At 42.1% G+C, this 15917-nt stretch overlaps 2 protein-coding genes across 2 annotated transcripts; one reads left to right on the forward strand and one right to left on the reverse strand.

Moving 5' to 3' along the window:
* Nucleotides 1-2468: 2468 nt before the first annotated feature.
* LOC128300842 (uncharacterized) lies at nucleotides 2469-4731 on the reverse strand. Its single transcript, XM_053037055.1, has 6 exons — nucleotides 3979-4731; nucleotides 3576-3905; nucleotides 3408-3487; nucleotides 2880-3343; nucleotides 2660-2793; nucleotides 2469-2585 (listed from the first exon to the last, which is right to left on the reverse strand). The coding sequence occupies exons 1-6, from the start codon at nucleotides 4729-4731 to the stop codon at nucleotides 2469-2471; spliced, it is 1878 nt and encodes a 625-aa protein (XP_052893015.1).
* Nucleotides 4732-6362: 1631 nt separating this feature from the next.
* On the forward strand, nucleotides 6363-13955 carry LOC128303065 (uncharacterized). The gene is made up of 19 exons (XM_053039919.1): nucleotides 6363-6557; nucleotides 6625-6768; nucleotides 7749-7920; nucleotides 8016-8108; nucleotides 8189-8915; nucleotides 8983-9133; nucleotides 9202-9388; nucleotides 9461-9742; nucleotides 10384-10467; nucleotides 11228-11382; nucleotides 11461-11607; nucleotides 11671-11833; nucleotides 11898-12029; nucleotides 12094-12287; nucleotides 12377-12549; nucleotides 12619-12787; nucleotides 12846-13039; nucleotides 13113-13593; nucleotides 13668-13955. The coding sequence occupies exons 1-19, from the start codon at nucleotides 6363-6365 to the stop codon at nucleotides 13953-13955; spliced, it is 4131 nt and encodes a 1376-aa protein (XP_052895879.1).
* The last annotated feature ends 1962 nt before the right edge of the window (nucleotides 13956-15917 follow it).

Below are 15917 nucleotides of genomic sequence, written 5' to 3' on the forward strand. Positions count from 1 at the left end.
GGCAAGAAAGAACTGAAAATCGGCTGCCAGGTGCCATGTTTGTTGCATACACTTTCGCGAAAATACAAAAAAGTCCTTTGAAATTTATGAACATGCGTTACTTTTACCCTTAAGCTGCTTACCATATTGTTAAACTTAAAGTAGTTGTTGAGGAACAAAAAGTTAAGCCATCCATTCGTTCGGCAGTTGTCCTTCTCGAGGTCAAAGTACCTATAGTCCCCCGGTCCGCGTGCAAACCAATCAAACCAGGACACCTGATACAACCACACCACAAACAGGACGGGAAAAATCCGAACGTAACGCAATACAATACCCTTCCACAAAAATGACCAACCGATGCGGTTCGCCTTTGAAGAGGCATATTCTAGAAAATGTACGGCCAACATAACACCACTGATCGTGAAAAATGTATGAACCTGAAATGGAAACACACTAACAGCGATCAGTGAGAGCTTTAATCCGTAAAATTCCTCCAAGGGACGCATGTTTGCCGTCGGTCCCGCCGTAAAGCACATGGACACGTGAATGGCAAGAATGATCAACACCGACAGCATGCGAAAGATTTCCACGAAGGCAAAATCTTGCTGAAGGTTGGACTTGGGTGCGGCCATAAGCTGTGCCCAGGTTCTTCGCAGGGAAAACTCCATCCAAAGGCTACCTCGGTCAGTATGTGCCGGGTCAGTTTCGTTATTATTGCTGTAAGTTGTCGTCCTGAAGTTCCAATCGGTATAAGTTGCATAGCCAACCGCCACACTGAGAAACACAACGATCATTAAGAACAGCACGTGATACGCATCAAGTGCAGGACGATGGGACTCAGCAGTGATACATCGTTCGAGCTCGGAATATCCGGACAAATTGAAGTGGCGTTGGAGGTAGTGGTTTACACAGATATTGAGGATCCTACCGTACCGGATCCGATGTTGAGGAAGCTCTCGTTCAGATGGGATTGAAAGAAGATGCTGCAGGTAGGAAACAAAATACACCATTGTAAACACTTGACAACAGCCACTCAAACATTCGGGCAAACACCTACGTACGGTTCCACCGAGATTCGTTTCGTGTCGAATGGGGTTAGAGCGGAAGAATTTAATCTGTTCACCATATTGACGCACGCTTCTACGCACATTCCCCGGTCCAGGAGTGAGTGTTCGTGGTAGGATGGATTTTTGGAGTATTTCTAGAAAACAGAACTAGATGAATTTTTTTTGATAACTACATTTAGAAAATTACACATACCTGAATAGCGCGCCATACTTCTGAATCTTCCATTGGTGTCAGAACTGTTTTTACGACACAGTAAAGGCTCGAAGGAAATTGCTCAAAACACTCGGTTACATTTTCATATTCAAACAGAGGTGGCATAAGCTCATAATCATCTGTGAAGGGATATTGCAAGATCAAACACACTGCCATACACTTTTGTTAAATTTCTACCAAGTAACAAGGGTCACCTTTAGAGCCAACTGTGACAGCACAGCACGGTGCAAGAATCACTGAGAACAAAATAACTCGCACAATAGCTACGTTTGGCCAGCCCATGGTCCGGAAAGGGAGATGTGTACCGTTCGGATGCTGAAATGTATTTGAATCGTTGGATTTTCGGACAAACCCGTAGCATAGACAATGCCGGCAGCTGGTTTGTTGAAACGGGAGAGAAAAAATGGTTTATTTATTTACTCCGATCACTCAACTCGAGCTCAACCCGGGCTCGAGATGGCCACTTCACCTTGAGTCTTTGCTTCTGCTTTAAATGTACGCTACCGTTCAGATGATTCCCGAAACAATATGTCAATACTTTGTTTTATTTAATTTATTGCACATCTGCTGATACGTTATTATACTGCGAATTTACCGCGCACTGAATATGTTTTTGATGTCACTGAATATGACTTTGATTATTTGTATTTGCAATACATCCAAACCTCAACTTCACCATTTACGCTTGTGTTCCTGTATGTTTCCGAAGCAAAAACAAGGGAAAAGGGAAAAAGCTCGTTTTCAATCGGACTATTAATGGCACTTTCAGGTATCATTATAGCAATCGAGAGTTTGGAAGGGAATTTTCATCATCTCTGAAAATGTTCCAAACTTCAAACTGGAAAAATTACCTTCATGCATCGTGAAATACCTTGAGCTTAAGCTGTTTCCCGCGCTATTCGAAGTCAAGTCACTTACCCTCACAACTACATGTAACGATTCAGACGATGAACGATGAACGCAGATATGTCGACATGAACGATGAACGCAGGAATGTCGACATTCGATTATCCGTGTTACTGCGGTTTAAACTATTTAAAAATTGATTTGCCAGATTTTTGTTAGGATTAATGAAAAATATGTTTTTAATTTATTGAAACAAGTATATTAAACTTACAATCCATTTACATTTGTAACCAAAATCAGCAATAAAATATCAACAGTTCCATAAAAATCTGATATGTTGTAATGGCGTCGTCCGACAGAACTTAAGCTCGTCCGAAGAAAAACCGTCGCAGCAGCTTTATTGCTGAATTTTCATACGTGTAGTGCAGCAGCACGGACAGTACGTACGTAATTCCATACACTTTTATTGCTTTTTGAACCTAAAATGTAAATCAAACTTATTAGCATGCAATTTTTTATCAGTCGTGAAATACTATCCAATTTTTTACATTACCAAAAGCAACGGCGTCACTGTTGTCTCCTTGACAATGTCACTACAATAAACGATGCGCATGATCGGGAAATGAATCAAGTAAACGCAGTAGTATAATGTGGCACCGATACTCACGATCGGTGGAAGGACGATCTCTACAAATATTGCGAAGATATTCAAATTAAGTCTGAGTTAAAATAGATTGCCCTAAATGGGACATGTTAACATATGATCAGCATACCTTTTTCTGTCAGTAAAATGCGCAGGATAAGAGCAGCGATGAGGGATGCGCCTAAAAGCTTGTATGTCGAATAACAAAACGCTAACCACACACGGTTGTTTTGGGATACATCGTTAGATGCCGCGATCGTTGCAGAAATAGACAACCCGAGCATTAGCAGTAAAAGAATAACGGCCAGATTTAAGCGATGCAATATCTTCTGTTGTGTTCCGGAATCGAAATCAGTCCGTTGAAATCGATCAAATACGATCCCGGCTATCATGCCACTAACACTCCAGGCAAGATTGTTGTAGAAGGGTGTATAAAGCTTACTCATGAAATCGCTCCCGAGCAAAAAGAAACGCATTTCATGCAGATTAACCGGTCCTACCGGGTCGAAATCGGTCCAGAGTACAGTGAGAAATGGCCCTAGAAAGGAACTCGCAGCCATGAACGAAACGATCAGAACGGTGTGTTTTGGTGTTCTATAAAGATAGGATAGAATTTTAGAGGAATGATCACGATGGTGGTTTTTTATGTTTAGGCTACCTGAATATTGCCTTTATTGCGAGGGTGATCAGGACGTAGAGTTGAAAATCCGAGCTGACGTACCATGAATCTGGCAGGCACTGTAAATGGAGATCGACAAAGATGAATGCGTTCCCCACCTGAGTCGTTCAACAACGCAAACGCACACACACACTAACGCCACCTTACCGGTTTGTGCATATTGAAGTTAGAAATAAACAGCACGTTCATCCACCAGCTCGACCGGCAAAAACCTTGCTCCATGATTAGCTGGCGCGCGCCGAGCGGTCCCCCACCGATAAAGCGATCGTACGCGAACGTGGCGAATGCGACCATCAGCAGATTGAGCGGCACCAGTCTTATCAAGCGATTCATAATTATCGCACCGCATGTAGGTCGATCCGTGGGATTGGCGCGCAACAGTTTCACCGTCAGCAGCATGGAGCTCATCGTGAAGAAAACCAGCATCAGAAAGGGACAAAGAAGCCGCCACAGTTTCACGTTCGGATGAGCTATGGACTGGGGGTGTTGGTAAGTGAATGTTGCAGTACAAGCGATCAATGTACTATTTTATGTAAAAAAATAAACTCACTTCCTCCAACAGTTCTACATTGCTCATCGGCATTAGAAATGGTCCGAAAAGACAACAGTGCGCTATAACTACTCCAACCGAACCGAAACATTTGTACATATCGAACAAAGCGAACTGCTTGGTCGAGTTAGCCTCCGTTTGAGGTGCAAACACCTTCCCGAGCCATCGACGAGCGTTGCATAGCAGAACACAGCCAAGCACTAGCGCCATTGCCAGTGCAACAGCTATAGCTTGCTCAAACTGCGGCTTGGGATCATTTTTCAAGCAGTATTCTATCTCCGTGTACGCCGACAGTTCACCGTACCGTGACGCTATTCGGCGATTAATCACATCACTCACTGCTAGCTCCGTCAGCACATCCGAATGCATCGCAGCAGGAAAGTACGTGCGGTTCAGCACATATCGGTCGTAGTTATTCCACGATGTCGGAAAACTGTTTCTGACTAATGCGGCACTAACATTCGATGCATCTCGTTGTGAAGATGTCAAACAAATTCCTCTGTCCAGAAGCGTTCTTCGGAATCGCTTAAGATCATTAATTTCGAAATCGGAATTTGAACCCGTCACTGCATCCCCGGTCAGTATTACACGCACAATGCAATACCAATCCCTTGCTGGAGCTAGGTCGCAGCTGTTCCAGTCGTCGAGTTCGTATAGTGCCGGGAGCCTATCGTGTTGCTCGGGAGCCACAAAATGCACTGACAGGATCACAATTTGAATCGCTACCACTAGAACTTTTCTACTAAAGATCATCTTCTTAGAGCTACTGGAAGCTGTAAGTGAACGGAACATACTGACGCCGGTGGAAAGATTGTACACAGTGAACAGGAAACCTGAAATAATTATCAGTTACTGATGGCGCTCGTGCATGTTTGTGTTTTGCCGGTTCTGGGTGAACGTGTTGGAGAAGACCCACAAGTTGTAACGCGCGTATTGATTTTTGTCTGTGGTTCTGTGAAGCATAGTTACTACCAGTAGAGTAGACCAACGCTATTTGAATGTACCGTCAAACACATGTGACTGTATTTCAAATGCCTCCACGTGCTTGTGTCACGACGCACAATGGACATAAATGGTTCATTTATTCTTGTTCGATGCCTGTGATTGTCGATAGTTGTAAATTTCATTAGAATGTTTATTTTATCGAACCGATCGAAACTTGCCAAACATTCGCCACCGTTTAACCTGTTGCGTGCCCAAATAACCTAGCGTGCTACCTGCTACGGCAGTTATATAGCTTTCTCGATTAAGCAAATCTATCTTATCATCGCATCACAATCAGGCATGCGATTAGCGATCCAACCGATCTCACAAACTCGCACCGTCTGAAAACGCACACGCACATATTTGCACAGCGAAACACAACGATCGTGTAAAGTTGTTTGAATAGCCGTTTAGGGGTGACTGTAAACTTTACGAGTTAATGTTTCTTCGCCGCTCGCCGTCTACTCGGCTCTGTCTATCTCCCTTTCTCTTGTTTTCTGAACGCATTGTTCTGCAGTTCTACACTTAAGAGCTCATAAAAATTAATGCTTTTGAACTCCTTGTACCTACTTACCAGGGGAAGGTTAAGTAGGATGGTGTAAGGTGAAGGCATTACCTTGATGACCCTTGGCTCTTAGCACGTGCCACAATATTGTGACACGATCGATCTCCCTTTAAGGGTTTGTTTGTTGGCACCATTTGCACAATACAACATGGGAGTCAATGTATTTTAATTTTGTGTACTTTTATAAACTATTGTTGAGATGCTTAAATTTCCTCATAATATACTGTTGTTTATGTGTATTGTTAAACAACAACGCTCACCTTGATCATCTCTAATATTAGTAAATCATCCTTAATAAAGCGAATATCTCGATTCCTTGGCAGTATTCTGCCATTTTCTGTTCGATCATTTCGCAACCTGTGATATTTTTGAACCAACGCCATTGCAAGTTTCGCCATTAATTTGCATATTCATAAAATTATACGATTTCGAAGAAGTTTTTCGACGTTGCAACGCGATCCTTGCATACCATTAGAATGGTTTGATTATCGGCCATTGGTTTGTTGTATTTATAAGGGGATCTTGTAGCTGCAACTAACACCGAAACCATTCGCCTGAGCTTTGACACCGTCCACGATGAGAGTGGCGCTCAATGCAATCGGTGAACATATTCTAGACGTCCTACCGCGCAACGAGAAAACATCAACTGATCCGCGAACGCTTGCCACCCCAGCACCAATACTGGTAGAATGTCTCATACCACGCGATTACCATTGTAAATTGATCGACCGAGACCCAGCACCAGATGCACTAGAGGAACGCTGTTCAGTTTATCGGTGCCACTTTCGGAGAGCAGGTACACTCGAAAAGACGTGATCTGGTGCGCTTCGCGATAATGGATCATATCGTGGGGCTACTAGCACTCCTTACCGCCGTCGTGATAGTTCGATCAGAGCCGCACTCTTTACCGCCAATCTTTCTTTACGATGACTACGACAACTGTCAGACACAGGCGTCCGTGTACTGTTACGCCCGTGCTGTGCTGCGGGTGGATCAATTTCCGGCCGATTTCGTAGTGCCTCAAACAGAAGTAAGTGATCGCCGTTTGCCGGAATGTATGGGTTGATAATTGAAGACTAATCCTTCCGCTTGTGTAGAGCTTGGATCGGATCGTCTACAATCACAGAGTCCATCATCTGGAGCTGGGAGTGTGTTTGCGTGAGTGTGAAAAAGAGCTGGAGGGTTTAACCGTAGCCCAAAAGGAGTCACTTTATCGACCACAAATTCCAGTCAACTTTACCGTGAGTATGCCCTCAATGTGGAGTAGAGTGGAGTAGTCAGGTTGGGTAATTACAAGTAACAGGGTAAACCTTATGCTTCGCCTACAAATGCTTGTTTTATTACTGTCCATCACGCTCTGGCCATGCTCTTGTCGTACAAACTTTTTGATTGGGACAAGTTAATTTCCAAAGTATTTTTTTTGTTGTTTTGAGATAGCAGTTAACATCAATCGCTGATCGTGATTATTCAACTTTTGACTTTTATTTTTTAAGCAAAGGAATTAAGTGTTTTTCATGTTTAGTAATGAATTATTAAACGATCCCAGCATATGTAAAACTATTAGAATGTTTTCAGTTCATCTTAATAGACGACGGACGGACAGCATTGCAATGTACTAAGGCCATGAGCTATCTCAAGTTTTTGGTCTGTCTTCTTCTTTAACGGCACATTCGGCCTCAAGATGTCCAGGCCTGCCATTGCTGGCTTTCTTTGACTTTATTTACCCGTAGCCGGATAGTCGCTCCTGCGTACGGCGGATTGGTCCGGATGGGAATTTGAACCGGCGCTGTCGTGTGAAGGCCGACCGCTACCAATATACCGCCCCAGATTTGAACTATGAATACCTAATAATTCAATTTGCTTGCCTTTGGATCTCTGCTGTAATTCAGTTGCATAATGCTTATGAAATAATTGCCGTTCAAAAACTTTCACCCAGTTCAAGTGTAAGGATACACAATTGATAAGGAAATCAATTGTTCTACGAGTTCAACTTTAACGTTGTGAGGCAGCCCAATGTGAGATGAGCACATGGATTTTACAAGTTCATTACAATCATTGTCTTTCAATGTGTCTCTCTCTCTCTTATAAATGATCATCAAAACTGCTGGGAACTGCATAGCTTTCACGTGCAAATGCTTCCACCGCAAGCAAGCATGTCTAATCGAGCGGCTATTAACCGTGAACTACAAATCTCATTAAATTACTTAATTCGCCTACTTAGGTTTTAATACCGAACGAGCTGTTTCCCACGATTCAAGACGATAAGCGCCGGTACGAGACGATGGTGAACGTGTGCGTAAACCAACGACTCCGCACGCGTTATAACATTACCGGTTACATTGCGCTAGAGTACTGTCGACCTGAAGCTGCCAAACAAACGGCCCGTCCGTTCGGTATGTATACGGCATTACTCGCTATGTCTAGCCTGTTTACGAAGTTATTGACAGGTGATAACCTGTCTGTATCCTCCACCTCTACATCGATTCAGATTTATTGGAACAGCTGTTTCTAACTATTTCGGGGACACTGGTAGTAACGCTATTTCTAACATCAGTACTGGATGTCAGCGGAATCAACCAAGGTAAGAGAAACCGGTAATGGAAATGGAACAACTACTACAAAGCTTGCATCTCTCGCCTGAAATATTATTCCTGCTTTTAGATAATGCATTTGTTTCCGCATTCTCCTTGCGACGGAACTGGATTCGCTTGCTGTCCAAACCCGACTCTACATTGCACCGGGACCTACTGTACATCGATGGATTACGTGTGATCATTAGCCATCTTGTGATTGTCTTGCACACCTTCTTGATCGCAGGTGCCGCACCTTCACAGAACTATGGCCTAATAGAGCAATTGGTTTCCTCCACGCCAATGATGATGTACGTGTCGGCAAACGCTTTCCTGGTGCAGGTGTTCTTCACGATCGGTGGATATTTGCTGAGTGTGAACTTCCTGCGCGATGCCGAAAAAAGTCCGATCGATGCCCGGTACATTGGCAACAAGAGTCTAAATCGCTTGCTTCGGCTCCTGCCCGTTTATGCATACTTCCTGCTGTTCTCCGTCAGCCTGAACGTGCGCTTCGACGTAAACCTGAACGGGTACCGGTTGTTTACGGTGGAAAATGCAATCTGCCGCCAGAACTGGTGGGCTAATTTGCTTTTCGTCAACAACTTCCAGTGGCCGGAAGAGCTCTGCCTGATGCACACCTGGTATTTGGCGGTCGACTTCCAACTGTTTCTGATGGCGATGGCGCTACTTTTGGTGATACACCGATGGCCCAAGCATGTGGGTGCGGTGTTTCTGTGCGGTGTGGTAGCATCTTTTGTGATACCGGGCTATATAGTAAACCGGCACCGGTTGCATCCTGTGCTACCGGCTAGGCTGAGGTATGCCTGGTAGAGATGGTTGGTGTTTCTGTTTATAATCTTACTGATCTTACTGTTACGTTTTTAGTGAAATGAAATTTCTTATGATGTACGATCCCTGGTTGCGGCGAATATATCTACCCAGCTATGCCAACACCGGATGCTATCTGTTTGGTGTAATAGCCGGATATCTTTACCATGCTGCGAAGAAAAACCGCATTCAGCTACAACGATCTTTGGTAAGTAGTGTCGAAAGGCATCAACATCCTTCAGCACAAGATTTAATTGTATGTAAATCCATTCCTAGCTATATACAACTATCAACAGATGTGTGACGCCCGTTCTTATTGGGGTGATCGTGGTCTCTCCCCTCTGGTATACCGTCGATATACCGAAACCCAACCTCTGGGTATCCGCGTACAGTGCGCTCTATCGGAATGTCATCGGTATTTTTGTGGCCGTTTGTTTCGTGCGGTGCATTATCACACCTCCCGGTAAGCAGCATGTGTGATGCAGGAATCAGTGTGAAACCCATAAACTATCTCCCGCCTTTGTTTGCTTTCTAGGCATCATACGCAAAGTTCTCAGCTCGAAAGTACTGACCGCACTCGGCAAACTTACGTACAGCGTTTACGTGCTGCACGATGTGGTGATGCGGTTTGTGCTGTTAAATAAACGGACGGATAGCATCATCAGCGTATCAACGATTGTGCTGAACTTGTGCATTGTAATCGTGCTAGCGTTCAGCGGAGGACTGGCAGTATTTCTTGCCATCGAACAGCCCATGATACAGCTTATCAAACCGATCATAAACAACATGCGGAGAGTTCCACCGGACCAAAAGCAAAAAGAACACTAATACAGCTGCTCATAAGCGGTAGTTTCGATGTGAGATTTTTAGTAGGCAGAGGAAGTTTTGAACCGAATTACTACTAACTTTAGGTAACTAGACATAAGACACAGTTTGCATTGGTTGGGAGACACTTCTTCATCTGAGCCGTGAAAGGGAAACTTAATTCCGGTGTACTCGGTTGGGTTTAATAGGAGCTATAATATATAGATTATTTGTAAATGCATTCACTATTCGCGTTAATATTCGTTTCATTTTCATTGATGACAGTTTTGACAAACATTTCTGTTGCAAAAAACTGTTTATTTTTTCCACACTAGTTGCAAATGTTACTACACAACCATAAGAAAAAGGTTAAAGAGCCAACTTCATGACGACATTGGAACGAAGAGCGTCTTACGGCCAAATTTAGCTGGGCATCATTTGGAAGGACTTTAAACGTTGTTTTATGGAACTAAGCAAAAACAAACCGAACGTTTAATGTCATCGCAACCAATGTCAAGCTGTACCTTAGCTTAATTTACTCAAGTTCTGGTGGATTAGTCTCGGTTGTGCTGTTTAAAGTGTAGTATCCAGCTTAAAATAGGCTGTCTGAGTCAACTAACAACTGAATAACTAGTGTGAATAACTTAAGATAAGGTCTTAAAATGGGAAGCTTCTGTCATGTGCTGAGTGTGATGTGTATCATAATCGTAGTGGGAATTGATGGTGAATTTATCGAAAGTTAGTATTCTCGGGTGAAATTAAACGAGTAGTGCAATGTGGAACTAATTTCCATTACTTTGAGATCGAAAAAGAAATGGCTAAATTTTAAAGTAAACTTTAAGTTAAAGGAAAATTTTAAGTATGGTAGTTAATCCAATACATCCCGTTGAATCGGAGAAGGCATAATAAGCTCGCAGTTCCAGATCAAAACAATTAATCTTCTCTTCTTTATCCGCACAACAACCTCAAGAGGTCCAGGCCTGCCATTCCTGGCTTGCTTTGACTTTATTTACCCGTAGCCGGATAGCCAGTACTGTGTACGGAGGATTGGTCCGGATGAGATTTTGATCCGGTCCTTTTGTGTGAACACGAACCTGCTAGTACACAACCCTAATGAAGCATTAAAAACTCCCAATTGCAAAAGCAATTAAAATGAATTTAAAATAACGATCTAATATATGAGCATTTCGGAATATAAATTGTGTAACTTTGCACCAAAATGTTCGAGGTAATCTTGTTTACTCTCGACTGATGATATGGGAACTTAACGAATTTCTAAAATGAAATATCAAAAAATAAATTAACCCTCACTAGATAAAAACTAAACCTTGAAACGAAGGAAATCTATGTATCACTTAATGCTAGCTGTACACACATTCCCTTTCCTTTTTGCTAGTTTCATTACGAAATAATTGCCCTCCATATTCACCGCCACTGTTGTCAAGTAACCTTGCCCGTTGATAAAAAAATTACATCATTTCGTCTTGCACAAAAACAGTGTCTCAGTATCACCGCATGCCAAAGCTGTGGCAAATGGATGACTATGACGACTGTCTTCAATCCTCTGGTCCAGATGAACCGGCCGGTGTTTACTGTACCAGTACGGTCGTACTGAAACCGGACAATCGTTCCGAGCTTTGGAAATTGATCGAGGTACGCGAGATGGGGATCTGTAAGGAAGTAAGGAAGACGATTCATAATACTAATGTGCATAATACTGTTTTGCTGTAGGATTTTTCCAGCGATTATAAGCGCCACTTCAATCATCAGGTGGTGAGAAGGGGCACGTGCATAAAAAAGTGTCAAAAAACGATCGAAAAACTATCACCAGCGGCAAGGAAAGCGCTGACGGTGGAAAAATTCCCGATAGATATTAGGGTACGGTAAATGCTAATTGGGAAAGAAGAAAGACCACCTGCAACTTCTGTTCGTTTTTTGTAGTACAAATTCGATGATGGTATCTTGGAAAATGTCGACATCGATCGTGAAGTGTATGCGGATGTGGTGGAGATTTGTATCAACAGTGAGCTGAATGAGACGTACGGTTTGCTGGCCTACACCGAAATACTGTCGTGTGATAAATCTTCCGATGAGATTCATATAGGTCTGTGTGCGAAAGGCTAACTTTGTAACCAATTCCTAATCTGTAATATTTAATTCACTTCTAGATGCACTTGATATGTCGTTCTTGATTATTCTCTGTCTGCTTGTCGGCTGTGTGATCCTTTCGTCATGGTATGATAGTTCAGTCAACTATAAACTCACCTCGGAACACTACAAACAAGCGCTGGATAGTAAACGTAAGCGTTAGGTAGTAATGTTTTCGATCTAATATCTCATCTAAACTATCTTCCTGTTCCAAAGGTAAAATGGTCTGGGTGTCATTCTCCATACAGCGAAACTGGTACCGACTAACGTCACGATCGCGAGACGAAATGCATCAAAAGTTGCGCTTCTTTCAAGCATTCCGATTTCTCACAATGGCACTCGTCATCTTTGGCCATGCCGCCTTACTGCTGACCGTCTCGCCGACCACCCATTCGGAAAAGCTGGAGCAAGTAAGTTTATTTTATTTCACAAGCGGTAGCAGTAGAATGATCCCTAATAGTACTGATCGATCTCCACTTTGCGCCTTTGTTTATGCAAGCTGATGCACAACATCGGCAGCATGATTCTCACGAACGGTGTACAGATCACGCAAACGTTTCTCGCGATAAGTGGTACGCTGTTGGCGATACAGGTTATGAGTTTGGCCGAAAAACGAAAGCGTCGCGTTAGCTTCCTTTATGTCCCGATGGCCATTCTTTATCGATACATACGGTAAGAAGGATATTAAGGGAAAGACCGTTAAGGGTTGAAGTAAACATAACGTGTCAATTTGTACTTTAGATTAACTCCAGTATACGCGTTTGTGATCTTACTTCATGCCACGTGGTTGCTTAAGCTGCAAACGGGTCCATTGTGGCGTTGGGGAGCTGAAACGGAACAGACATTCTGCCGGCGAAATTGGTGGACGAACTTGCTGTACATCAACAACTATGTGCATTCTGACGAACCGGTAAGTGAGTGTGAATGAAAGTGCTTGTCTTATGGCAACTTCCTTCCTTTCCCGATAGTGTGTCCAGCAAGGATGGTATCTTGGTGCGGAATTTCAAGTGTTCGTCATTGCACTAATCGTGCTGATTACCATCGTCAATTATCCTCGTGCCAAGATCCTAATTTTGACGGCTGTACTCGTTTTGGCGTACGTCGTTCCAGCTTTTTTCATCTACTTCCAAAAGCTGGAGGGAGTGTTTGTGGTTACACTCGAGTAAGCTGTCATAAAACACTGTTAAATGGCAATAAGTAAGAGCTCATCTTAACCTTCTGCTCCCCAATTACAGAGCGCAACGATACGTCCTTTGGTACGACAAGTTTTATCTACAAGCGTACATCCCAACGCACATTAACTTTGGCAACTATATGCTGGGCGTTCTGACCGGTGTTATCTACACGGAGCTTCGCAAGCGTTCGATAAATCTCGCCGAAAGTAGAACGTTCCGTGCCGTGTGGTACGCAACGATTATTGTCGTTCCACTCTCGATGCTACCGGGGTACATATTCTACGTGAACGATTTCGAAACTCCATCCGTTTGGATGGCGGTTTATTTTGTCATCTCGAAGAACCTTTTCGGCATCGCTGCTGGAATCGTTATTATTGGCTCGATCTACGGCGTTAACGGTGTACTGCAACGAATACTCAACTATCCATTTTTCGAACCATTGGGCCGGTTAGCGTACGGTGCCTACCTGATTCATCCGTTCGTGATGCGCTACATGTTTGTCAGCGCGCGTGGACCGGTTTACTATAGCGATATACTCACGGTAGCCAATAGCAACGGACAAGGTTAGGCAAGTAAAGACCTCATTTAAATGATATTTTCTTTCTTCCTTTCAAGCTTTCCTTGGTGTTAGGAGCGACGGTAATGTCCTGCTTGATGTCATTGCTGTTTTGTTTACTGCTTGAGCTACCTACATCTGCTTTACAGAACATTCTATTTGGAAGTTTTAAAGGTAGTAACAACACATTATCAAAACATTATGCGCTCAAGGAGATAAACCGCATTTTTACAACTTTACTGCATTTTACAGAACAAAAATCGAACCGCATTGATGTAGAGAGTGCCACCAATCAAGGACAAACTACAATCACGCCGGATTTAGAACAAAAGAAAAATGAATTATAAATGTTTCAAATAATTGGGAGAATAAAATACTGTTGCGTTAGTTTGGGAATGGTCCTGTCTTTTATACAATTATACCAGTATATGCGTGCATTAAAGATATTCGGTGTATTATAATTCTTACTGAAACAGATTCAGATGTTCAAAGTGATTTTTGCTGTTTTAGCAAATTTTTCATTACCAATCACAAATCATTTATTAGCATTCGGCCAATCTAAAGAGTTAATTCGCATTTTCAATATCAAAATAAATGCGACGAGACTACGTTATGATAATAAATAAAAAAATAAGAAACTTATCGAAAATCGATATACCAAATAACTTTCGCCCCTGTTCTCAGTTTGACGTCATGGGAAACGAGTTTCCCCTTTGGTTTGTTCATTTCGTATGCTGCGAAATCCCGGTAATAAAGTCTAGACCGCTATCGAACCGATGTCGCCCACAAAAGACAGCAACACAAAAGCAGACGCCGAACCTTGCCAAATTGATCCCGAGATTTTTATTTCTTTCCTCACTTATTTCCTTCTATCATCAAACGGTTGATGGAAGTCACAGGAAGTCTGGAAATCGTATTGTAAGGAAAGATGCACACAGTTATAACTCACAGGTTAAAAACTGGTTTGTTCGTCACATTATACTGTCCGAAGATCCAAAGTTTCCGTTACCCACTAGGAAGGATTGTGTGAACTTTTCAGCTGAGAAGCGATGCGTTCTAAACTGTAAACAATAACAACCATTCATATGATCAATTTTTGTACAGCATTTTAATGAATTTTTTTAATTTTTTGTAAATGGCTTTATAGCAGTGCTGGAAGAAAAATAAGGATTTTATTCTTTTAGTGTTTTAACTAATGTTTTAACGTGCAAACTCAAACAAAATGGTAAGTAAAGCCACTAATTAAAACATGGACTTCCTCATAGCATTTTGCAAAAACAACTCTTCAATCGTACAACGCACTCCGGTGAACTGTATCCGCTATCAACAAATGGTACTCTCAAGGACATATTCAAAATCACGGTTATTCGTGCATAACTTTATCAGCAAATAAAGTTCGTACCATTCACCAAAGCGTGACCAAGATTTTGGGTGACTCTATACGCTATTTCGCATCATTGTGCATTTATTTTGAACCCTCTTGACCTATTTCGGATGTTGGTTTTGTGTGCTTTTTTTTTTGGCTGCGGAAAATAGGTGCTTACTGTAACAATTATCACCTAAAGCCGTATCATTCGCCATGATTGCCGATGAAATGTTATCCGGGCGGTTACCTAGAAAAATAACTGGGAACAGGCATCTTTAGAATTAATTTTTTCTGTTCAAAACAACACATTTATGCATTATTAAAGAAAAGAAATAAACATGAGTAAGTGATTCACCAATCAAACATTTTTCTTTTCACCGGATATTGTGTTTGTACGCATAAATTTGCACCTTCAGTTTAGCAAATCATCTGTGTGACGTCAGCGTATTTTTACAGCCATTATTTTGCACCTTTTTGTGGAAGTGGGTAGAATTTTGCTTTGCTTTTCTATTGTAAAACAATGAGAAAATAATATGAAATATTGTTACAGCATTATTAAGAATTTAAAATTTCATTTTATTTAGTTGTTTAGTTTTTGATTAACTTCACTAACTTTTTTATCTCAATTCAGTTTAGTGTTTGTTTTTCGACATTTTCTACAATACAGTAAAAGAGCATTTCAAGTTTACAAATAAGTCGAAGATTAACAGAAGGAAGACACTAACAAACTAGTAGCAGCTAGTAAAACCAATTCTTACCTAGCATCATTCGACAATAAACAAAACTACTAATATTCACGGCACAAATCATAAAGTAAACAACCACTAAAAGAACGTTGCCCCACGATGGTTCGAATCGCTAATTCAACTATTAGCACAACATATACAAACACACACACGCGCCAAAACCGGTGTTCCGACTCCATCAAGCAAGAAATCTCTGC

Source organism: Anopheles moucheti, chromosome 3 (genome assembly GCF_943734755.1).
Source record: "Anopheles moucheti chromosome 3, idAnoMoucSN_F20_07, whole genome shotgun sequence".
Lineage (NCBI taxonomy): Eukaryota > Metazoa > Arthropoda > Insecta > Diptera > Culicidae > Anopheles > Anopheles moucheti.